This window comes from Trachinotus anak, unplaced genomic scaffold (genome assembly GCF_046630095.1).
Source record: "Trachinotus anak isolate AG129_WGS33_773 ecotype Australia unplaced genomic scaffold, CSIRO_AGI_Tana_v1 ptg000002l, whole genome shotgun sequence".
Lineage (NCBI taxonomy): Eukaryota > Metazoa > Chordata > Actinopteri > Carangiformes > Carangidae > Trachinotus > Trachinotus anak.
This window is the reverse complement of record NW_027273853.1, coordinates 9,674,189-9,698,707: the sequence shown is the minus strand read 5'-3', so window position 1 is coordinate 9,698,707 and position 24,519 is coordinate 9,674,189. Positions and strand designations below refer to the sequence as shown.

At 45.9% G+C, this 24,519-nt stretch overlaps 1 protein-coding gene and 1 long non-coding RNA gene across 3 annotated transcripts; one reads left to right on the top strand and one right to left on the bottom strand.

Annotated features, from left to right (window-relative positions):
• Positions 1-219: 219 nt before the first annotated feature.
• On the bottom strand, positions 220-23,275 carry LOC139631111 (filamin-C-like). Of its 2 annotated transcripts, XM_071495079.1 has the most exons (47): positions 22,419-23,275; positions 19,740-19,988; positions 18,047-18,144; positions 16,732-16,882; positions 16,349-16,467; positions 16,132-16,209; positions 15,850-16,012; positions 15,487-15,687; positions 15,206-15,322; positions 14,450-14,587; positions 14,134-14,260; positions 13,908-14,044; positions 13,622-13,815; positions 13,378-13,491; positions 13,123-13,266; positions 12,797-12,920; positions 12,362-12,522; positions 12,182-12,272; positions 11,868-12,037; positions 11,666-11,783; positions 11,309-11,571; positions 10,611-11,208; positions 10,003-10,176; positions 8,996-9,158; positions 8,579-8,907; positions 8,361-8,484; positions 8,017-8,173; positions 7,740-7,929; positions 7,617-7,640; positions 7,271-7,512; positions 7,063-7,162; positions 6,792-6,932; positions 6,519-6,647; positions 6,209-6,382; positions 5,921-6,085; positions 5,600-5,803; positions 5,338-5,490; positions 5,121-5,243; positions 4,759-5,007; positions 4,329-4,598; positions 4,070-4,207; positions 3,811-3,926; positions 2,911-3,043; positions 2,620-2,796; positions 2,241-2,459; positions 1,484-1,705; positions 220-921 (listed from the first exon to the last, which is right to left on the bottom strand). In XM_071495079.1, the coding sequence occupies exons 1-47, from the start codon at positions 22,792-22,794 to the stop codon at positions 734-736; spliced, it is 8,235 nt and encodes a 2,744-aa protein (XP_071351180.1). In that variant the 5' UTR covers positions 22,795-23,275; the 3' UTR covers positions 220-733. The 2 variants fall into 2 exon arrangements, with proteins under 2 accessions (XP_071351180.1, XP_071351187.1); XM_071495086.1 differs by lacking the exon at positions 15,206-15,322 and having other exon boundaries at positions 22,419-23,274.
• Positions 23,077-24,251, top strand: LOC139631147 (uncharacterized). Its single transcript, XR_011693307.1, has 3 exons — positions 23,077-23,157; positions 23,611-23,708; positions 24,064-24,251. It is a non-coding gene; the product is annotated as an uncharacterized lncRNA (long non-coding RNA).
• The last annotated feature ends 268 nt before the right edge of the window (positions 24,252-24,519 follow it).

The following is a 24,519-nucleotide window of genomic DNA, read 5'->3' as shown; positions in this document are numbered from 1 at the left end:
GCTGCAGGAGATTCAGTAGAGACAAGATACAGGTCAGATGCTCGGCTGAGAGCCTGTGATTAAGAGGACATATGCTGACAGCTGCTCAGAGGGGCGAGCCAGCAGTGGTCAGAAAATAGCTGCACGGTGAGACTATGAAAATAAGAGATGCCTCTTGCTGAACTAGCGAGGGGTCTGCTAGCACTGTGAGGAATCAAATCAATTCAATCCAACCACATGGAAAGTAAGCAATTAAATTTTTATTAGGTCTGCAAAGACTTACCAAAAAATAGGTTAATATAACAAAAAAAGTCAGTTTCTCATTCTTAGACCATACAAAACCATATCGCATCACACTTCAATACTGCTGGTTTATTCCAACATTTCTTAACATTTATATATTATGCCATTCGTTTACAACACAAGAAAAAGGAGAAATTTTATGGACCGAGCAAAACATTTAACCAACATCACTCAAAGGATCGTAAACCACACTGTTGCCTTTGCATCACTCTGAATGTGGATGCATACTTGTAAATGTCATTTCTGGAGTTGATAAAAAACTTTGGCACAATAGATTTTCTATCATCATTAAAACTGTAAGCGAATGTTCCTGCAGGTTTTAGTGTATGTTGAGTATTTTGCAATCCGTTGAAGAGCGAAGGTCTGTGGCGTTTGACTGATGCATGCACATGACAAAGACAGGCTGGTGGGTCAGCGCAGGACGAGGGATGGAATATTGGTGCAGTTCATTTTAGGGAACAACCACTTTGTAGGGGCTCCCGGGGACGTTGTCGTCACCCCATTTGACAATGACGGTGTAGCTGCCCTTGTCCTTGACAGTGTAGGTGACGTTATAGAGCTTGTTGCCCATGTGCTTGACATACACCTCCTCGCAGGGGGTGTGAGGTCCATGCACACCCACCATCAGCATGTTGGTACCTGGACAGAGCAGGAACAGATTTAATGATCATGGCGCACAAACGTTGCACAGGTGTGTGTGTGTGTTTGTGTGTTATCAGGTGATTCTGATTCGGCTCTACCTCAGCATTTTAGTGTCTTCAGCTCTATGTTTTGGTTTTACGGCCCACAATTTTAATGTTTTCTTTACTCTTACTTAACTTGCTTCCAGTATTATCAGGCAGGTGTTTTCAGTAAAAGCCTAAAAGCCTGATAAACTGCAATCTGCCCAGCAGCAATCGACAGATAAAGCCAGCAACTAGCTGGTGAACATAGTGGTGCATTTTGCTGCAGAAGAGCCAGATATTTCCCTCAGGAGTTGGTGCAGACCAAAGAGAACTAATTGGAGAGTGAATACTGGACTTATATTGGTTAGGTTGCCAGAAAATGAATGCAATCTTGATCTGTCTGCTGGATAAGCTTTATAAGATGATAATATGGCCAAAAAAAGTAGTATAAGTATTGCTTTAGTCTGCTGTATGTAGAATGCTTTTACTCTGTGAGAATACAGCATGTCTGTGTCTTCTGTGCATGATCGTCTCACCTGCTTTGCTGCAGTCAACTGTAAAGTTGTTTTTCTGTCCCACCAAAGCCTTGGACAGCCCTGTTCCACGACAGACCACCTTGCTGGCGTCGGATGTCAGTTTGGTTGAGGTGGTGGATGAAGACGCGCTGTAGGCGCCGCCCACTTTGGAAGTCTTGGTAACTGTTTCAACCAAGACAGAGGAGGTCTCATGGAGGCTGTGTCCCCCTGACAGCCGGGCACCTGGAGGTGAGAGAGAAGCGAGAGAAAGCGAGAGAGACAGAGAGAGAGAGAGAGAGAGAGAGAGGGGTTATCTAATGTCATCAAGCTTAAGTCCAGACATTACATAACACACTCAGCATCGACGGGGATATGAGGGAAACAAAGATGCTGCTGCTCATGGGCAGAGTTTCCCTCCACAGAAAAGTGCAAGAAAGTGGGCTAGTGCCCTGAGCTCAAATATGAAAATAATTCATACCACTTTCAAATAACTTGAAAGTGGTATGAACTTCCAAGACTCATGAGAATTCTTTACAATCTTGAAAGTATAAAAAAAAAAAAGAAAGGATTTCTATGCACCGAGTAGTGACAAGAATATATTGCTATAGTGCCAGAAAAAGACAGCTTTTATGTAAGATGCACACTGAGCTGTATAAACGGAGATGACATAACATTTCCCTGACTTCCACACTTTTTTCAGAGGAACATTTGTTTCATAAGCGAGACACTTGTCATCTGAGATCCACAGATCAGATGGGAGAATGACTGTGGAGCAGACCTGTGATTTTAGCTTTGAAAGGGCTGCCCACTATGTGCTGCGGCCCGCCGTATTTGATGGTGATGAGATAGTTGCCAGGTGCCATGGGAGTGTAGTTGATCTTGTATCCTTCAGGACACTCCCGACAGTCCATCTTAACCTTGGATGGCCCGTCGATGTTGACTGACAGAGTGCCTGAGCCTGCATTACAGGTGTTGACCACAAACTCTGAGGCTACACCTGGAAGAGAGACGGCAATGCAGAAGAGGATACAGATGGTGAAAGAGCTGCTTATTTGTTGCACATTATATTCTATTAAAAAAAAGGGAAAACATAGTAATATCATGCAAAATCATCAGCAAATACAGTACACATTTTATTAGTGGTGATATATATCTACCTGTGGTTCCTCCCTGTAGTCCAGGGCCATGTGCAGTCACCATGCCTGGGTCTCCAATCAGCCCTGGGTCTCCCACTCGCACATTAAAGGGGCTTCCAGGAATGTGGCATCCATTGAACTTGACATCTATGGAGTGGACTCCATTCTCTCGTGGAATGAAGCGGATTGCATTCTTGTCTGAAAGCACAAAAAAGAGAGGTGGAGATGTCACAAACCTGCGCTCTCAAACATGATTCTCTCCGATAAAAAAGATAAATTCTCCGACTCTTGAATTGTGCAGCTGGTGCATACCGCTGTCAAGCTCGGTGACATAGCATTCCTCAGAAGAGCCGGAGGGGGTGTGGACTTTGGCGTCTACCACACCTCGAGCCCCATTTCGCTGCACCATGAAGGATGCTTCTTGGTTTACCTTCAAGTCCTTGTCCTGCAAGAGACAGGGAAGAATATCATCAGAATATCTGTCTACGTGAATTGTGTGTGTGTCTGTGTGTGTGTGTTCCCGCGCCCCAAGGGACACAAAGCGTGTGACTCATCATGCCTGAACGAGAATAGACCGAGCGGTTGGGTGTGAGAGGCAGAAAAGGTCAGAGTTTACAGCGAGGCGTTTAGTGTTGTTGCCCTACAGGCGGACGAGCAGTCCTAGCAGATATGAGAGGTAGCGTGACATTTGAAATGTTGGTCTGATATTGCACTTCACCTGGTTTCTAGTGCTAGAGAAAACACTCTGAAGTGGCATTTTAGTTAACTAAAAATATATGTTTTTAGCGTTGTTGGCAGTTGTAATGGAAACTGTGAAGGCAAATAAAACAACCGACCATGTGAGCTGTCGCAGGTATCTTTATCTCCCGCTCACTCTTTCTGTCTCTCAGACAGAAACACAATCACACAGACTAGCTGACTGCCCACACATGGCACAGCTTGTGTTGCCCCACATGAGCAAGGGACAGTTAATCCAGCCCTTCATCACTGGCCAGCATCACAGTATTACAGTCGTGGAAACTGCTCCAGCACTGGCATTCGAGTACACTTCAAGGGCAAAGTGCTATTATTCAGAAATATCTACAACTTCTCACACATTATGTTAAATGCAATCTGTTATTCACACATTCTGTGAGTGTATGAGTTGTTTTTACTTTGTGCAACACATTAAACTGGGTTTTGTCTACTGTGTGTGTGTGTGTGAGATCTTACCTGAAGGCTTGTGACAGTGAGCCTGCGGGCCTCATCTGACAGTGTAGCAATCGGGACAATGAATGGGCTGTCAGGGATGTGCTCGTTGTTGAACTTGATTGACACCTCGTAGTCACCTGGGGAAGCAGACAGGTTGTTTACTTTCACCATTAAATGAACTGGAGGAAATACGTGAAGAATTACTGAAAAGTTTAAAGGCGCAGAGACAAACAACACAGATAAAACATGCAAATGAGAAAAATTCTACAGTTTAGCCTACCTGGTTCTTTCACTATGTAGGAGACTCCACAAGAACCATCCTTCCTGTCCTCAAAGGAGATCTCAGCCTTGCTAGGGCCCTCTACAGCAATGGACAGGCCACCAGCACCTGCCTCTCTGGTCCAGATACTGAATTCAGCTAACGAAGGCAAAACAAAGCCGGATCAGATGAAAGTTGTGCGTCGGCATTTCATGAAACAATTAAACACAATTCTTAAACAGTACTTGTAGAAAACTCGATTTTTCCTCAGTGAACTTACTGGGTGCTCCGGCCACGCCCCTCTCCAGGCCAGGTCCTCCTGCACGGACCTTGTGCGCTCCTCCCTCCCCCATGGGCCCCACAGTAAACTGGAAGGGGCTTCCGGGGACGTGCTGTCCTCTGTATTTCACGTTGACCGTGTGGGGTCCCATTTCCTGTGGGATGAATCGAACGCTGTAGGTGCTGCTCCCTCCATCCACAATGTCAGCATCCACAGTTTTCCCACTGGGGCTGGTCACCTGAGCCGTCATGGACTGGGAACCGCTCTCGACTGGCGAGGCAGAGCAGCACAGCAGGTTGGAGACAAAGATGTGGATATTCGTTCAGACAAAAAAATATTACAAAACACTGTATAACCTTATGGACACTTCAAGCCATAGTGTTTTTTACGCTTCAAAAGAGGGGGTGGGGGATGGAATTTGGACTCTCACCCTCAGGTCTGGCAGTGATGCCAGCGAAGCTGCTGAGGCTCTCTCTGCCCAGAAAGTCTCCAAAAACATCTCTGAATGGGCTTCCTCCTCCGCCCACCTGGGTGCTCTCCTCCACTCGTACCTCCCTCTTGGTCTCCCCACCGCGGGTTTTGCTGATCTCTGTGCGCTCAGTGCGGGTGTAAGTGTGGCTGCTGCGGGTGAATGTTCTGGTCAGCCTCTCCTGAGCTGAAACCATCTGGAACCAGTTTCCTACAGCGAGGAGGAAGCAGTGAGAATACAAATGTGAGGATGAAGCAGGTACATTTATTTTAAGGTGGTTGAGCGCTGCCCTCTATCCATTTCTGGCTGGCTTCTGTACTCACCAGGGATCTTGAGGTTTAGGCCGCATGTGCTGCCCACCGAGGCAATAGAGGACGCCTGCCTCTTCCTAGTAATACTCTCTTTGATCCTTCCTTCTCCAGTTACCTTCACTGTGAAAGGACTTCCTGCATGGGAAGAATACATATAAAGTACATAAAAAAATTATAATTTCTTTTTTTAGGTGTCATTTCTTGTATTTTTCAAGTAAAAGATTCTAACCTGGGATGTGCTTCTCGGCAAACTTGATGTTAACAGTGTAACTTCCGGGTTCTGTTGGACAGTAGGTCACTCTGCACGTCCCATCCTCTACATCTTCACAATTGATATCAACTTTGCTCGGACCCTCAACTGACAATGCTAGACCTCCATAACCTACATGGATGGGGGAAACATAAAAAAGTTGGAAAAGGTTTTCTGTTTCTCAATTTTTTTACCAACAGCGTTTTCCATAAAGGTGAAACAAACAGTCTCTAATGCTTACCTGCATTCCTTGTATCCACAAAGAATTCAGCCATTTCGAAAGTGTGTGCCTCCACCAGGCCTTTACCGAAAGCCTTGACTCTGCTGGCCTCACCGATCTCTGACTGGCCGACCATGATCTTGAAAGGGCTGTTGGCCACGTGCATGCCACTCTTCCTCACGCTCACCTCATGTTCCCCGACCTCCTTAGGGGTGAAGGAGATACCTGTGGACATGAAAATGGTAGGGAGGACAAAAAAAATCAAGAACCAAGAAAATGAATTGTCTTATCTGTGTTCTGCTCTTCCTGTTATTTTGTGTCTCTATCAAGTGAATATCTCACCGAGGTGTCTGTTGGGCAGCCTCTTGAGCAGGCAGGGCTCCTCGTTGCCTGATGGAGCTCTGATACTGGCAGTCAGAGAGCTCAGATCAGTCTCTGTGATCTTCAGGGACACGTCAGCTGCTGTGCCAACATTCAGCTGGGACGTCCTGGTTATGGAGTCGTCCCCTTGACATAAAAAAAAAAGGTGGTTTAGATGCTTGTCAACTCTTCAAGCCTGATTTATAGTCTACACATTCACTATACATACATATGGAAAAAGTCTATGGGAGAAATAATTTATCTCCTCACCAGTGATCTTAGCAGTAAAGGGACTGCCAGAAATGTGCTTGTTGTCAAACTTGACAATGATGTTGTAGTCTCCAGGAGCCGTGGGCAGGTAGGACACAGTGCAGGTACCATCTTTGTTGTCCTTACAGGTGATCTCGGCCTTAGAGGGCCCCTCCACCGCCAGTGACAGACCACCTGAGAGGGAGAAAATATGTCCTGATTCTTCCTAATCTGCAGTGTGCTGTTGCCAACAGTTTTCTAAAATGTTAACTGTATGACCACAGATCCACTGTGAAGTAGCAAATATCAGTGGAAAAGAAAACTATTTTACCTTCCCCTGCATTCTTGGTGACCACGGTGAAAGTGGCGGCCTTGTTGACCATGCCGTAACTCAGACCTGGACCGTAAGCGGTCACCACTCCACTGTTCACAGCATCCACGTAGAACTGCAGAGGGCTTCCTATAGAAAATATAATCATTGGCAAACAGGAATTAGACTCAGAACTGTGTATAGTCTCTGTATCATCTATAGTGTTTTGCTTACAGGGATTAGATAGCAAGGGCAGCCAAGTCCTATCCCTCTAATGCGGTGTGTGTTTCTAACCTGGAATGTGGTTGCCTTCATATTTGATGTCCATCTCGTGCAGGCCTCTCTCTGTGGGCTGGTACTTGATTGTGATGGTGCCATCCTTATTGTCAGTGATATGTGGGCGGCCCGTCTTGCCTGAAGGCATCCGCACCTCACCTAGAAATGACAGCGGCATGGTTAAATGTCAGTAACTTCAAAATAATGTTTTCTGTCTGTGTGTGTGTGTGTGTGTGTGTGTGTGTGTGTGTGCAGGATGTAGTTTCTGTATTTGTGGTTGTTGTCACACCTGTGATTTCTCCTTGCTGTGGCGTGAAGGGGACAAGGAAATTAACAGGACGGAAGAGAGGATCCACTGTATCGCGGGGAGCGACTGGCTCATTTGTGGCCTGTCAATACAGAGAGAAGAGAAATAGTTGGTTTCATACGACTAAATGTCAGAAAATGAAAACACAGCGCACACAACTGTAGCAGCCTTTCAAAGCTCGTTTACTCACCACCACATGGAAGGGGCTCTTAGGGATGTTCTGTCCCCCAAAGCGGATGGTAATAACGTACTTCCCAGGTTCAGGGGCTGTGTAGTAAATGTCAAAGGTCCCATCGTGGTTCTCCACCACGTCCATGTCCAGCTCCATCCCCTGTGGTGTCAGCACCTTACAGGTCACCTTGCCTTTCCCAGCAGCCTTGGCATCCACTGTGATAACTGTATCCTCAGAGGTCTGCAGTTTCTGGAGACTCGCTGTTCAGGACAGAGATGGAAGAGGGAAAAAAGTGCTGCATAAATGTCTGGAAGATTTTCTAGCAAGGTAGCACAGAAATAAAAACAAAGCCTTGGTTACTCACACACGCCATGTCCTCCAATCGACACTGGAATGAAAAAGAGCACAGTAGTGAATATACATACAGAAAAGATACAAGTATTTTTCATTTATTAGCACTATTATGGATCCACAGTAGTTTTCTTACCAGTGAGGAGACATTTGCTGGCATCTCCTGTGGGCAGGGACTGGATGCGGTATGGGGAGTAAGGAATCTCATCGCCTCCGTATTTAATGGTGATAGTGTAGGGGCCCGTGGAGTCGGGCACATATGACACAGTGTAGGTGCCGTCCCTATTGTCCTGGATGGTTGCATTCTTTGGCTTGCCCTCTGGGTCCTGTCAGTAAGAGCATACAGAGTAATTTTAGGCAACAACTTACGATTCAAAAGGTAGAAATCTTTGAATGAATGTAGCTGAACCCACCAGAATCTGCACAGTGAGCAGTCCCTCCCCAGCATCACGAGCATCAATGGTGAACTCCACAGGCAGGCTTGCAGACACACCTTTGGTATCAAGACCAGGGCCACTGGCACGTACCTTACTGGCATCATGCCCAGGCTGAGACATTACCTTGAATGGACTGTGAAAGAAGGACAGAGAATCAAGTGTTATTACTAAACTCAATCCTACAAAAGACACAAATGGGAGCAGAAAATTTGTTGAGCTGCTATTCTCTTTCTTAAATCCAGCCAGAGAGCAGCAGCTTTAATTAAGATGCATCTGCACATACTGCCTGGCTTAGTGGTTACTTAAAACTTATACTGTACCTGTGTGGGACTTCCTGATCTGCATATTTAACAGCTACAGTGTAAGGGCCATCCTGAGCTGGGGTGTAGTGAACTGTGTGGGTGCCATCACCGTTGTTCTTCACACCAACTGGCTCCACAGTACCTGGAAATGAGACATTATGGAAATAATCACAAACTCACTGATCAGTCAGTGAACAATGTTTGTGGGTTTTCACTGTTGTCCAGTATGTCCTCACCTGTTGGGCCGTAGAGTTTGACATCCAGTGGGGCCTGTCCAGCCTTGGTAGAGTCTACTGTGAAAGTCTGAGGAACGTGGGCTCTCACTCCGGTGCCCAGACCTGGACCTGAGCATTTCACTTTGCTGGGGTCCACAGGGTCCTTGACTGGCACACGGAACGGACTGCCGGGGATCGGGTGACCCCCGTAGTTAATGTTGACGTCATAATCTCCGGGAGTGAAGGGGACATACTCCACGCTGCAGCTGCCATCTTTATTGTCTTTGCAGGATATTTTTGCCTCCGAGGCTCCCTCGATGGTCAGGCCCAGGCCTCCTGTACCGGCACCCCTGAGAGGGAAGCCAACACTTTTATTTTAGTGCACATACTTGAGTTAAGCCCCCACAAACATCCCCTTTAAATGGGATCCGACAGTACCTGGTCTCCACAGTGAAGCAGTTGGACTTGTTGGTTATTCCTCCCTCCAGACCTGGTCCATAGGCACGCACCCGAGTGGGATCACATCCCTCCACCACAGACACTCTGAAGGGACTCTTAGGCACAGGCGCATCATCATACAGCACCTTAATCAGATGCATCCCTGTACACAAACAGGTACATCAGTTCAATATGTAATATCATACCTCTGCTCCTCTCTGAGTGTTTTCAAAGCAAGCAAATATTTTCTGTTATTGCTACTTTCTTTTAATTTTGGGGCAGACAAATTCCCTTTTAGGGAGATAAACATCTGTTTATTTATAAAAGATGCCATCTAGAGTGCAGACACGCTGGTGAACGTACAAAGAATTACATCTGTTCCCTATTCATTATTCTGTTACAACATTTTTCTGACAGAGCCCTCTCAGTAGACCTATATGCCAGATTCCCAGCCACACTGCTATGATATCAGAGCATGTCTGGTGGTGGAGAAGTGCTCTGTGATCTCTTTGCTTTGTGTTATAGGTCTCTATTAATATCCCCTGTCATTCCCCTGCTGTATTGCTGTGTGCAGGCAGCCTTCAGCACACATACCTGCCTGGTTAAGAGCTTCTGTTCCAGAGCACACTATTTATAAAACAGAGCCTGTCTGCCTGCCTCTCTGCCTCCCTGCTCTCTGCCCCTCAAACCTTTGCTTCACTGCATCATTCTGTATTTATACCCCTGTCTCTCTCTCTCGCTCCTTCTTCTCCCACTCTCCTGCTTTATTCCCAAAAGGCGCCCCACACGAGCACCTGTTAGTGATTTCTCTGTCTGTCTATATGCTATCTTTCAGACAGGCTGTCTATGTAAAACCTTCTGTTTATCTGCAGCAGGTAAATAGAGGTTTGTAAAGGTTTGTTACACGACAACGGTGATGGAGATCTTTGTTCCATCATTGTTGTTCAGTGTCGCTCCTCCTTGTCCTTTAATTGCACCGTTAAATGACATAATGTAAATTCTCTTACCATCCTCGAATGCCGTGTACTCCACTCTGTAGGTGCCGTCGCCCTTGTCAGTGATGTAGCTTTCTGTGTTGGTGCCAGAGGGGCTGATAATGTGAACCTTCACATGATTTCCTCCAACCTTGTTGAGGGCGCGGGCATCAACGATGAAGTGGGTGGTGACTTCTCTGAGGACCCCTAGAAACGGAAAAAAATCCTTCCATGTGGCTTGTTGCCAAAGAGTAACATCAAACACAGTCCCAACATTTCACATTATAAATCTTTATAACTGATTCATGAGCTGTTTATGAACTAGTTAAAGATCAAAGATGCTATTTCCCTCACCCCTAAGATACTCGGGCTGCAACTGCCAGTTAAATATTTCCATTAGCAATTAATTAAGTAATCATTTAGTCTTCAAGAGGTTTCTTTTTTCTTATTTAATCCCCAAACTATTGAATTTATGATTTATGAGTTGCCACAGAGAAAAGTGTCATCTTTGCCATTTTTGCTTATGTTGAACAACAAATCATTTAATAATCGTTTCAGCACTAGTACACACTGTTGTGGTGTATTAAACATCTAATATGAAGAGTTAACTCTATTTGAACTTTGATTCTTGGTCTTGTTACCTCTGGGCTCCACTCCCGGCCCGTAGACATGCACCCCACTGGTGTCCACAGATGGCTCAACCTGCAGGACCTTGGGAAACTGAGGAATCATATGGCCACCATATTTGATCGTGATGGTGTGTGCGCCGTGGAAAGGTGGTATGTATGTCACAGAGAAGATCCCCTCTGCAGTTTTCTGGATGTGTACTTCGGCCTTAGCCCCGGTCTCTGACACGATTTCGATGGTGAGCTCGGCGTCGCCTGCTCGGGTGCAGTCCACAGTGAAGGTCGCTGGTTCTCCTGCCTTGGCCCTCTCTAGACCAGGACCGCTGGCCGTCGCCTTGCTGGGATCGAAGGCCGGGCGCACTGCAGCCTTGAAGGGAGAGCCGGGGATGTGCTTCTCTGCAAACAGGATGTTGATGGCATACTCTCCAGGCTCGGTGGGCAGGTAGTGCACTGAGCATGTGCCGTCGCCGTTGTCCTGGCACTCGATTTTAGCCTCACAGGGACCCTCCACAGTCAGGCCCAGGCCACCTGCACCAGCTCCCTTTGTGTCGATAGTGAATGGAGCAGGCTTACCCACAATGCCTCCCTTCAGGCCTGGGCCAAAGGCTCGCACCTGTGATGCGACAGTTGGGTCAGTTTTTTAATATGCATTGTTACAAATTGTATTTGAGAAGTTTCAACAGAGTGAAAAAGTACATGCAGCAAACTTTTACCTTTGAGGGATCAGCAGGCATCACTGCCTCCACCCCAAAGGGGCTTCCCATCACCGGGTTGCCATCATAGCTGACATCAACCTTGTACTGCCCCTCCTCTGGGGGAATGTACTTCACACTGTGAGTGCCTTTGGCTTTGTCGGATTCCAGCTTGCATGGGATTGGTCGGCCAGAGGGTGAGGTCATCTTCACACCTACATTGCCCTGCCCACCAGCACCCTTTGTGTTAACAGAGAACTCCTGGTCCTTTCCGACCTCCACTTCTGCAAGAAAGATTAACATGAAACACTTAACCAGTGCTATCAACTATTTTTATATTGTATCTGAAGAGAATAGAAATTAGTGTTTGTAACTTACTGGTGTCTAATCCCTCCACTTTCACCTTTCCAATGTCCAGAGCTGGTGCAACTGTGATGTTGAAAGGGCTCTTGGGAATGGGATCTCCTCCATGAGTCACTGAAATTGCCATGTTACCCTGAACAAAAAAAGAAGAATGAATATTTATTGATTTGGATTATAACTGTGAATAACCCTGTTCCAATTCAGAGGCCTCCAGTACCTGTTGAAGAGCTGTGTACTTGACAGTGTAGGAGTAGTCGTGGTTATCGATGATCTCAAAGTCACGAACCGCCTCTCCTGGGCCTGATGCTGCAAAATGCACCTCAGGCTTGGCCTTGCCAGCTCCCTTTGTGTAGATGGTGAAGTGGGTTGGAGTGCCCACCTCCACTCCTGAAACACACGTGTTTTGTCAGTGTTATCAGTCCTGATGAAATCACATGATTTCTATGACATAAAAGTACAGTAGTGGGTGTTTGCTGCAAATGAAAACCCCTGATAAATGTAGTGTGCTTGATAACTTGGTATATATCTCACCTGTCTTGTTGAGTCCAGGACCCTCTGCTCTCACCTTGCCGGCATCATGGGAAGGATCCACTTTGACTTTGAATGGACTGATGGGAATTTCCTGATAATCAAAACAATAAAAATCCATCATTTCACAAGTAATGTAACACACACCATCAGTCCCTCTTCCAGCGGAAACTGTCTTCTTACCTGGTCAGCAAACAGCACCATGATGGTATATCGGCCTGGACCGGGGGGAGTGTACTTGACAGTGAAGGTGTCATTGTCATTCTTGATGATGTCAAAGTCAATGTCTGCCTCGGCGGGGCCGACCACCCCTGGGGCACACTTGATTCCAATGCTGATGTCCCCTAACGGTGCATAGCAATGAGCATAGTTCATGAAGGTCATTCAAAAGTAGATCACCTGAATAAATACAAGAACTCCATCCACTGCCTAGAGCTTTTCTTTTATACATTTCAACTATCTTCACCTCACCTCCTCAGCTCAGCTGCACAGATTTACTTATTCTGTTCACTCTGGGCTTTGTGTTTTTCAACATTCACAGCAATTATGTCCCTAAAAGTCAGCTAAACTCACAAGTGTTTTTGTAACCACCCACATCATCTCCTTGTACATGCTCACCTTGACCAGCCTCACCACAGTCCACAGTGAAGTATGTTGGCTCGTTAGCCTTGAGCCCTGTCTTCTCCACTCCAGGCCCATAGACTTTGACTCTGTCTGGATGAGAACCCTCTCCAACCAGCACCTAATGAATTCACAGTGTCCTTGAGTTAGAGGCATTTGGTTCAAGTAGAACTGCTGCAGTCCTTTTACTTTGTCTTTATTTGGTAGAGTATCATTATATTAAATTGACTGAATTTCAAACGCAGTATAGCTCAGTGTGTGTGTGTGTGTGTGTGTGTGTGTGTGTGTGTGTGTATGTACGTGTACATGCTCATGTATCTTACCCTGAAGGGGCTGTTGGGCACATTGACCTCCCCCCAGCTGATGATGATGGTGTGTTTAATGGGCTTGACAGGAGTGTACACACACAGATATGTGCCGTCTCCCCTGTCAGTGATCTTGATGTTGATGGTGCAGCCTTCAGCGTCCTTAGTGGATACAAAAGCATGTCAGCTCTGGTCTGTACAACCACATGCCATATAAATGATGCTTTCCTATAAATAACCAATGTCGGTTTCACAAACTGCTGCTCTCCATACCTGGGCGTAGATCTTGAGGTCACCCTTTCCAGCCATGCGAGCGTCAATGGTGAATTCAGTTGGTTTGTTCACAATGACACCAGTCGCCTGCAGACCTGGTCCATAGGCTTTCACCTGCAACCACAAAAGACATTTGAACTCTTTCTTTAAATGTATTTAATTTAAAATATACTCTAAAAAGATCACCATGGTAACCTGGCTTATCCTTACATTTGTGGTTTATAACACGGTGAGAGGGAATTACCTTCTCAGGGAAGACGTCATTGACTGCAGGGAGGATGTGAGCCATGAAGGGACTGTCCTTGATGTCCTTATCGTCACAAATGACATGGACAGCATAGTCACCAGGCTCAGTGGGCCAGTAGCGTACATCACAGGAGCCATCACCCTTATCGTCACACTCAATTTTAGCCTGTGATGGGCCTTCAATGGAGAAGCCTGAGCAAAAGAAGAGAGCATTCCCATATTTTGAGTACAGATTTGAAAATAAAAAATACCACTTTTCTGCTCATCACTTGTGCATGTCTCACCCAGAGTTCCAACTTCAGTGCCGATAGCCTCTACCACAAAGTCAGCAGATTTCCCCACCATGCCAGTCTTCAGACCAGGCCCCCAGGCCCTCACCTTCTGAAAACCTGCCTCCTCACCCACCTCCACTTCGAAGGGGCTGCAGCACACAAGAATGCGCAATATTACCTTGCGTAAATGTGAATGTGCATGGTTAATGAATGGCTGAAGGCATCAATAGGACCCTACCTGCGCGGAATCGGCTGGCCTCCCCAGGTGATGCTGACTGTGTATTTACCAGGCTTAAGAGGGTAATATTCACATTCATACACACCGTTCCCTGCATCTCGCACTTTCACTTTTTCTTCTGCTCCAGCTGAGGATAAATAATGCAGTTAATATGGATTCTTATCAAGCCAAAAAAAAAAAAAAACATTTCATTTTGTTCTACCTAACCTATAACTGAGTGAATGCAACCCTGCAGACAAGAACCCAAACAAACAAAATAATTCCAAAAACTGTACGAAGAGGAGTGAAGAGTGATGCAGAGAGCTGTCTGACTCACTTGGTCCTTTGACTGAGACGCTCAGCGCTCCACTGCCAGCTCCCTTGGTGAAAACTTTGAAGTCTGCAACCTCCTTTACTCTCACGCCTTTAGGCTGAAGGCCTCTGCCTGTAGCTCTGCAGGCGTTCGGGTTTATGGCTGAAAGGAATAACAACAAGTGTGAAAGTAAGAAATATTTAGCAAAGCAAAAGGCAGCTGAGAGTAGCCAGCAGCTGACAGCGATGTTAGTGGCAAAGACATTCAAATATCCAATTCAAATGGGTATCCTTTAAGGTTGACTGACAGAACCTGTAAATGAGAACGATGCCTTTTGCAGCACATACAACACATGTACAGAATGCTGAATAGGACATTGACACAAATGAAGTGCATCAGGAGAGCTTCTGACAACATTTCAGTCAGTCAGTCAGAAATGTTGACTGCAGGCTTATATTGAAGGCTGGATGATGCAAATTTATATGCAATAAAAACATACATGTCAACAGCACAAGCAAAAAGATATTTCACAGAGAAGAACAACGTAGACAGAAATGCGAACTTGGACGAACTGTAAACTATTTGCACAACACTGCATCTCATCGCTCTGAATTGAATTGAATCAAGCTGCAGGACGCAAGAAAAAGCACCGCAGTGAGCCACGGCACCAGAGTCTTAGAGGAAGCACAGAGTGGCATCAACAGTGTGCGGCATAGGGAAAGGTTCTGGGGGTCTGGCTGAGCAATGGGCGCAGGCTCCTTCCCAGCAGACCATACTAACTTGGGCGGCCAGGTTTTGGAGGGGGAGCCCCCTTCCCACCCTTCACTCCAGGAGGGGTGCGCACTGACTGAGGCACTATCTGCAGGGGAGCTCCCTTGGGAGGAGCAACGGGCAGAGCTAGAAATGACAGATAGGAAGGGTTATCATCTCTACTGGGTGGTTGTTCCCAGGGAGAGTAAAAATGACTGCAGATCGTGATGGATAGATCACCCTGGCACTAACAGCACGCTAAGAAATCTGATTTGTCTGACAGTAATTTCGAACACAGACAGATGGCTCACCCTCTGAGATGTTGACAGTGAAGGGGCTCTTGGGGATCTCCTGGCCTGCAAACAGTACGTGGATGGTGTGAGGGCCCTCTAACATGGGACGATAGGTGCAACGGAAAACACTGTCTCCCTTATTCTCCAGGATGAGCTCCACCGTGTCCTTTTTGCCCTGAGGATCGACGATGACCACGCTGACATCGCCATTACCAGCACCTGAGCGTGACAGAGAAATAATCAACTATCAAAGGACAAATCTGATGGTGTAGCTTCAGGCTCTCTCAGAAAACTCCAGTGATTCCTTTGTTTTTAAAACACTTCCTGTTGTTTGCATGTCTGCATGTCAGCATGTACAGTGGTTATATTTTCCATACGTACCAGCTGTGTAGATGTCAAAGTAGGTGGGTTTGCTAGCCACATTGCCTGTAGGCTCCAGACCCGGTCCTCTTGCATGGACTTTGTTGGGGTCACCTATATCCTTCGCCACATTCACGGTGTAGGGGCTCTTGTCGATGTCCTGACCAGCAAACAGCACTTTCACCTAAGAATAAAGAAACAAGACAAATTTGAGAAGGTTTGAGATGAAATGCTTTATCCTTTTTAGTGCTGAGTGATTTATGCACTCAATGTACATAACAAATAATTGCAGCTAGGTCTCACCTTGTGGACACCCTCCACTTTGGGAACATAGGTGACAGTGTAGGTTCTGTTTTTGTCTTTGTTGGGTTTAACCTTAGCCTGGAGAAAAAGAAGACAAAGCATGAGAGCTTTAGATAAAGATCACATGCTACACTTTGAAACTTTTAAAGAACCAGGATTATCTGAGAAGGTGTGCAGGCTGTATGTTAATATTCCTTGTGTATCAGATATAACTTGCCTCCTCTTTGTGTCCCTCAGGATCCTCCACGTAGACCAGGACCTCACCACTTCCAGCTTCCAGAGTTTCCACTGTGAACACAGCTGGATGCAGCACCTTGTTGCCATGAGGCTCAATACCTGTAATGTAAATATAGTGATGGGCTGTGGTGAAATACTCTGCAAAGACTGATGCAATGCAGCAGTATTAGCGTCAGGCAACAACCAAAACAAAAGTATGAAAAAGTTTCCTTAAAGTAAGATGCCTGTGGTTTTGCTGAGGTATCTTAATGGCACTGCTGCCAAACATCACTGCTTTATATTCAGGACTAAGAAGGGAAACAACAGTCATTAAACATTCATACTGTTCATATGATTTGTTGCGAACTGTGCAGGTCTACCCACCTGGTCCATAGGCTTTAACCTTGTTTGGGAAAAGCTGTTTGGGCTTGAGAGGAGCGCCAGGCTTCAGTTTTGCCTTGGGGAACTGAGAAAGGTAGGTCATCACTGAGTGCTCGTCCACATCTGGGTCCACAATCTCCTCAGGTGCAATCACCTACAGGACAGAAGGACAACTGGGGTTAATCACACAACATGGCTGAATGAATACCTGGTTGGGTTGAAATTAAAAAATATAGCTATCATGAGTGTAAAGTTTATGGAACTTCCTGCAACAACAACAAAAAAAAACACCATGGGCTGTTTATGTTTTATGAGATTGTATTGTCATTTGTAAGAAGGCCATGGTTGACTCTTTATAGAAGTTTTCCTTATTTTGCATAGTGAAATTGGATTTAACAAGGATTAAATGTATTTATTCCCTCCAACTCTGACTAGTCTCACCCTTGCAGTGCTTGTTTCCCTGTCTATCACACAGTGGCACAAAGCCATGCTCCATGCCAGTTATATTTAACCCCAGGACAGCAGGGTTAAGGATTGTTGCCTTCAATAAGCCAGCCAGGGGGATTTATCCTGAGCCAGACCTCTCCCACATCTCCTTAACACCACCACACTGGAATCCGGCCCCCGGGCCTGCAGAGCCATTACATACAGCCCCCAGCTATCTCACCAATGCTAAGCCTCATGGAGAATAGCTATCTCTGTGTCTTAGACAAACAAGTAAACAACCTGCATAGTGTACATTACAATACGAAGACTCAGAGTCTTACAAATGGGACTGGAAATATTGCACTCTTGCTCTGTTAACGTTGTTATTCTGATGAGCGCAGGCATATTTACACCTGTGTTTCTGCGGCTGGCTCGGAAGGTGTTAAGAAATCTCACACCTCCACAACTTCACGAATCTACCAAATAAAACTCCTACACACTCGCTCACTGAGAGCTACAATAAAGTAAATGGAAATATTAGAAGCAAGCTGGGTAATAAATATTTCATGATACCCTCCAGCATGATCTCCCTGGAAAAACACTGGGCTCCATATCATACACAGTGCTGCCTTTTTTAAGTTGAGTGCAGCCTCACAGGTGTATGCACACGTGATGAGGCATGTTTGCATTTTCAAAATATCCCAGTATTTGCTTTTTAAACTGCTTGGAGATGATTGGTGCTTACTGAATGTCTATCCGCTGCCTATGAACTATGTTGCTTAACAGAGGAAGCACACTTGCTTTTCTTGTGGTATTGTATTATGAGATCAACCCAGCTGAGCTAAAGCAAATTAAAAAGAACTCTACAACTGATGTTTATCTTGCATCTTACCTGAGGCACACCCAGCCAGTCATCAGCCTGTTGCATGGCTTCCCTGGCATTCTGCACAGGCTGGTTTGGGTCCCACTCCGCCCAATCAGGGCACAAACCTGACGGAATGCAAACAGGCAGATTAGACAATTCTGCACAGACAAATTCAGACGGCGTCACCCTGCGGTTGCTATAATAAGGCCACTTGGGCTGTCACTACTATCTCTCCAACGCCTCCAACTACAACCTTACCGGCACTGCCGTGCTCCTGTGAATAAGAAGAATGTGTGACAATGAAGGTGTCTGTTCAAAAGAAATAACCTCGACAGACGCTCTGGCACTTTCACTGTGGCTGACGCTAGCCTCCGCTCTGCTGCTAATGCCTAAATTGGATTAGTGCTGGCGATGGAGTGGCCACTCACTCGGCAGGTCCACACATGCACACCACAGAATATCATTATCCAATTTATATAGACCACAGTATTAACAGGGTTAGGTATATATATGCATCTGCGAGGAATGGGTGTGCAGTGACAGTACAGAAAAAAAATCACTGCTCTTAAGTGATGTCAGCTCTGGAGTAAAACCACAGCCATGTAGTTCATACTGTGACATCACTGTGGTATCAAGGGAAGCAGGTATATGCTGTAACTGTGCGAGAATAAGATGGATATACTTACATACAATACAATTGTAGCTTTCTACCTGATGAGAATGTTGGTTTCTTTGTGGTCTCGCCACTCAATGAACGTGTTTTGCAGATTTGTGTCTGAATTAAAAGCAGAGCCTCTGTGTTTCTGTGTTTCAGAGCTGAGTTAGTTTCATCAGTAACCCTGCTGTTTGGTGATAGCTGATGAAACAACACAGCCTTGTATGGTCAGTGTTGCAGCACAGTGTTTGAAAGATGTGTCTCCTCAGATCAATGTCTCCTATAAACACAGTTTAAACATGGTGCTCTACACTTCAGCTTCTCCTCCACCTTTCATTCTGTGAAGTCAGGAGTGGACTCTCTAATGTTCAGAGTTGGAAGCAAAAGCCTAAATTGGCAGCAACTCAAATTGTGGACTTGTGGTCTTTGGATGTGTGGCTTAGGCACCTCCCTGTGACAGATCACTCTGCATTTTGATGCAGAGCCAAGCATCCCCCTTGACAGAAGAGGAGGAATGGTGCCCAAATTTGGGGGTGTTGTGTAGCACTAAGGCTATAAACACGAAACCCAGGCTTGGGCCTCAGGGCTTGAAACAGTGAGAGTGAAAGCTTCAGTCATTGTGGGACAGCTGGCAGGGACGTCCTCCGGCCATCAGCAACCCCTCTGCAACCCACTGACACTGCCTGCCTCTCCAGAGACAGATTACACTGGCTGACATTTGAACCTGAATCTGGATGTGTGTGTGTGTGTGTGTGTGTGTGTGTGTGTGTGTGTGTGTGTGTGTGTGTGTGTGTGTGTGTGTGTGTATGTGCGTGTGTGTGCTCAAGAATGTTAAGAGATATACAGCCCTCCTTTCTAGATGAGGAGCAAAGGAGACAGATTCTCTTGAGAAGGTGATACTGTTTCAGATACACTGACAGACACATGCCTGACCCCGACCTCCATAGTAACCAAAGCAAAACCACCATATACAACAAGCCTGTCAACAGGCACTGCCCGCACTCTGACTCAGCACTTCCCCCACCAGGCCTGTGGACTCAGCTGAAGCCACTACAAGCTTCTTACCGGGGGCACAGTTGTCGACCAGAGCTCCCAGGGCTTTGCCATCCCGCCAGTCACGGTTGAAGTTGGTGATGGGCAGCTGGGGCACTTTGTTCTGTATCCAGCCCAGCAAGCGCTGTTTGGGGGTCAGCTTCTTAGTCTCCTCGTCATCCTCATCGTCCCACATGGGCATGGAGATAGAGTAGTGGAGGATGAGAGTCCAGATAAGACCCAGGATCAGCTTTAGATTCCCATCCACAATGGCTTTGCTATCTGTAGTTGGACAGCAGAGACAACAGTGTTCATGAGGATTTATAACTTCCAAAAGTTTCTATAATGCACCATGTACAGTACTGGGTCATACACTAGTTAACTGCAACTTCCTGCTGTATTTTCATTCTCACTTCTTTGTGGACCCTTCCAGGAAGATTTGTGCAATTGGTTTAAATCCTGTGTTGTATCACTGACCTTTGCACCCTAAAGAAATTACGGCTTATGACCCACACATAACTTTATTATTACAAAATAGTCCTTCCTTGCTATTCTGCAGAGATGACCAGGCTATTCTGAGTAGAAATATAAACAATGATGATTGACTGCTGAGGAGACAAGAATCTAATGCTCCTTGCTGCTTTCCCCAAGCCCCTTTCTCTTAGACAGCTGTCTGGCTGAGGACCCCTGACAATCTGTCATCCAGTCACAATGGTCCTCTGAAGACAGTGACAGCTGAGGATATGTGGAAGTGGATCCCCTCTCAGCATAAATACCACTTGGATTTCAATTACCTCCAAAACTTATAGCGCTAGAGTGTGATAAATCAAACAGACACAGATTAGATTCATTGACAGTGAGCACACAGCTCCGTCCCTGAAGTTGTCCAAGGAAAAGTTTGTCAAATAAGCAGTTTTAAACCCACTCTAATTTAGATTCAGAGCCCTTAAGCTGCATAACCTCTGAGGAGTGGTTGAGTTTAATGTTACATCAACTGATCGTGTGTGATACACTCCAGTTAATGCAGCGAGACTTTAATAACGGAGGGACTTTGATGCCAGTTGTTTATCATGGGACTGTTTTATTACGGCTATTTATCTTTTCATAGACCACTGGACTCTGTCAGAGGGTAATGTCTGATGTGTCACCGTTTGACTGGCACCAGCAGGTGGCACGATGTGGCACAGTGTAGTTTTGATCCCGCCATGTCTGGATTTAAGGGCAACTGTGTGGTCAAAGAGACATCCATCAAATGGTATCCAGTTACACACTGTGACACATGTGCAACTAAGCCTGTGCTGATTTTTTTAGTGTCTGTGGGTCACTGTAATAAGACTGAGACATCGTATTAAGAGGGCTGCATTGCCCCATGAGACCTGCATGCAGGAAGAGGGTGCCAGGAACTAAAATGCCAGGACTTCTATTATCATGCCCTGTTTCTGTCAAAAACAGTCTGACCTAGTGCGCGTGTCTGTGCAGCTGTGGCAATTGTGCCAGACACTCACTAACATATTCACTCCTGCACACATTATCCTGGACACACACTCTGCAGACTTTGAGGTAACATCTGTGATTGTGACCTTTGCCCTCCTGTGATCAGCAAGACCCCTAGAGGATCGAGACTGCCATTGAGAATTTCACTCACACACACATTCAAACAAACACATGTCCAGGTGGACAGACTGTGGCCTTCACAGTCCGCCGGCCAAAGCCTCAGCCATGCCGGGAATTTCATTCAAGTGTGTGGCAGGGTCATTCGTCACCAAAACAGAAAAACCCTCTGTCAAAAATGTAATAACCTTTCTGCTGTATGAATTGTGTGGCTGTCTGCAGGTGTATAATTAAGCCATAACTCTTCATATTACAATATCTGTGCTCTTCATACCATCCTCCTACTTTCCCCTGGGTTATTAAATAGTTTTAAAGAGGTGGCATCCTGCTCACTCTTGTGGAGTGAAGTCTTCCTGTCGAGTGACCCTGTGGATGTGACACAAATTCCACAAATCCGCTACAATTTCATCTAACTTCAGCTATCTGCAACTGCAGTCAGATCCCCGAACCCCACCAGAGTTAACCCCCACCTCACTGAAGATGCTGATGGGTCTGGCCACGAACTGGCTGTCAGCTAAGAGCCCCCCTGAGTCGGTCTGACCCCTGACCTGTCAGTTTGTCTGTGTGTGTGTGTTTGTGTTTTGAAGCATGCGTGTAACTGCTGTCCACATGTATAAACTGTGTCTCATTCTCATTAGCACAGTCCTAGTGAATTTCCAGCCTGTAGCTGACCAGGTGGTTGCAGCAGGAGGAAGCTAAAGCACACTCCGGAGCCACTCGGCCACTGGCCCTGACACAAGTGGATGACCTCAGTGACACCTCTGCAGTGACTTTCCAATAAGCTGTTGACCTCTGCTCAGTGCAGCTTTCCAGAGGCCTGTGAAAGCCATGTCTCACTGCTGGCTGACACCTGGGCTGATAACATACCAGCACAGCAGCTACAGAATGTGTATGTGTTTGTGAAGATATGACAGCTTTAAAAACATCAAAAGATATGACATATTGTCATCTTTTAAATAAGCACTGCATCTTATTAGGAACTGGGCACATATTCAGTATCCTTCCCCTTTAATACTTGTTCTTATCTAATAATAGCCAGGTAAGTTTCCATGTTTGCAGCTACATTGTTACCATTTACAAATCCATTAAAGACCAACTTACCTATGGAGACCAGTTTGATGTGCTCTCTGTCCAGGAACTCCAGTGCCACTGAAACATTTTCCAGCTTCATCTGGCGGAAGTTGGGTCTGGTGTGGTACTTTCTGTACATTTTCTTCTGGCTCAAAACTTCCAGGAGTGAAATGAGCTTCAGCCCATCACTAAACTCCTTCTGCAGGTCGGTGACGGTCTTGTTGACGCACTTGAGGTGCTCGTTGCACCACCTGGTGAAGGTGTTCTGCTGGATCTTCTTCCATGGCGCGTCCTCAGCCAGGTCCTTCTCCGTGGCTGGCATCTCGTCGTCCTCCTCTTCCCCAAAGTCAGTGGCCTGGTAGTACTGTGGAGGCAGCTGCTCGTCGCTGTAGTTATTGCTCATCATGATGGCTTTTTCCGTGTCCACTTTTATACCGCGGTGACACTTACGTGTTGAATTGTGCGCGTCCTGCGGCGCGGAAAACTTTAGCGGGTCGATGGCAAGCGGAGGAAAGTTCAAACTTGGAGGAGTTTAAAAAAGCAGCCTAGAGACTTTTCGGATGTACTTGCGAAGAAAGCACTTAGGTCAAGGCGGTGATGGATTAAAATTATCCGATGTACAACGTGCAAGGCAGCTGGTCGTCGCTTCTTCTTCTTCTTCTTTTTTTTTTTTTTTTTTTTTTTAATTGGCACCCTCTTGACAAGTCGGTCCTTTCTAATATGGCCCCGAGAAGAATGTCGCTTTTTGAAGAATGGAGTTTGGTGGCAGGTGAGCTGGATCAGCACTGTGAGAGTTGACTCTGAGCGTGTTTAACTTGACTGTTCAGGGACCCGAGACGTGGGCTTATAAAGGACCCCGGGCCACGTCACTCAGCCTCTGTGATCATAGTCTATTTGTTAATCCATAAGGATAACGGGAGTCGGGGTCGGTTTACGGGGAGGATGGGGCAGGGATTGGTCAGCTCCCGGCGGCGCAACAGTTGCTGCCTGCTCCTTATTTTTAGGCGCTCCTATTTGGGTGCGTGGGGGCAGGGGCTCACCGATTGTTGTGGATGTGTGTCATGCTCGGGGTCCAAGAGGCTGAACAATTGAGCTAAGAAAAGAAAGTGAGAAGCGTAGTGAGTGTCCCTGTCTCAATAAATCGTCAGTTTACAGAGAATAATTATCCAAAAGTGCCATTTTTTTTTTTTTTACACATCGTCTTCTCTCACTGCGGCCGCAGAGACATATTTTACAGGGTGAGGTCATACTGGTGAAGATGAAGCAACTGCATTACGTGTGTTTCACATCTATCTGCCACCACTGAGAGAACAAGCAAAGGTCAGACAAGCTCAGGATGGATCACAGGAGGATGTTTGATATTAAAAAAAAAAAAAGATTATTTAGGTTTTGATATGGAACTAAACCAATTTTCTGCACCATCAAGTAATAAAACAGTATTTAAATATACTTTAGAAGATGTGCCGGGTTGTGTCACCAGCAAGAAACAAAAATCATTCACTTTAAACTCACAAAGTTCAAAATTGTCTAAGCTACCACGATTTACACCTTTAAAACAGTTTCTTCAGGCCACATTCATTATTTTTGTCAAAACCAGAAAGGATAGAAAGTGAGCTGTCAGTTAGGAACATTTTCTAAAATGAATCAGCACCAACTCATATTATTTCTGCTGCAGGTTTTGGGACTGTCACTGTGTTGTGACTCAGCAGACAGTGACATGGCAGCGACAACCAGATGCCACCAGCAGCCTCGGTGAAGTAGTGCGAGGTAAGAATAACTGTGACACATGCAGAAAGCATTCTTGGGATACTCAGTCTGGACACAGTCAGGGGTCCCCATGTTGGTCCCCTACCAAGTAATATGATCCTCCACTCTATGCACATTATGAATCACATTCACTGTAGAGTCATTGCTATACATTTAAATAATCTTGATATACGTATCACATCAGAGCCACACAGACTCTGTGAGTCTGATTTGTTTGGATCGGGACGCAAAAGATGTCTCTTACTAAGTATAAAGTCACAAAAGTGTCTCATTGACATATCGTGGCTACAGTTCTCATGTTCTAACTCAGTGGTTCTCAAAATTGGGTCAACTGAGCAAAAAGGGGAATCATTTATTTTCACTG

Coding starts and splice junctions, on each gene's coding strand:
- LOC139631111 (XM_071495079.1), bottom strand. CDS start 22,794: ATGATGAGCAATAACTACAGCGACGAGCAGCTGCCTCCACAGTACTAC. Junction 12,038..12,181: donor TCCTGGACTCAACAAGACAG/GTGAGATATATA, acceptor CGTGTGTTTCAG/GAGTGGAGGTGGGCACTCCA. Junction 7,930..8,016: donor TGCTCACTGTGCAGATTCTG/GTGGGTTCAGCT, acceptor TCTTACTGACAG/GACCCAGAGGGCAAGCCAAA.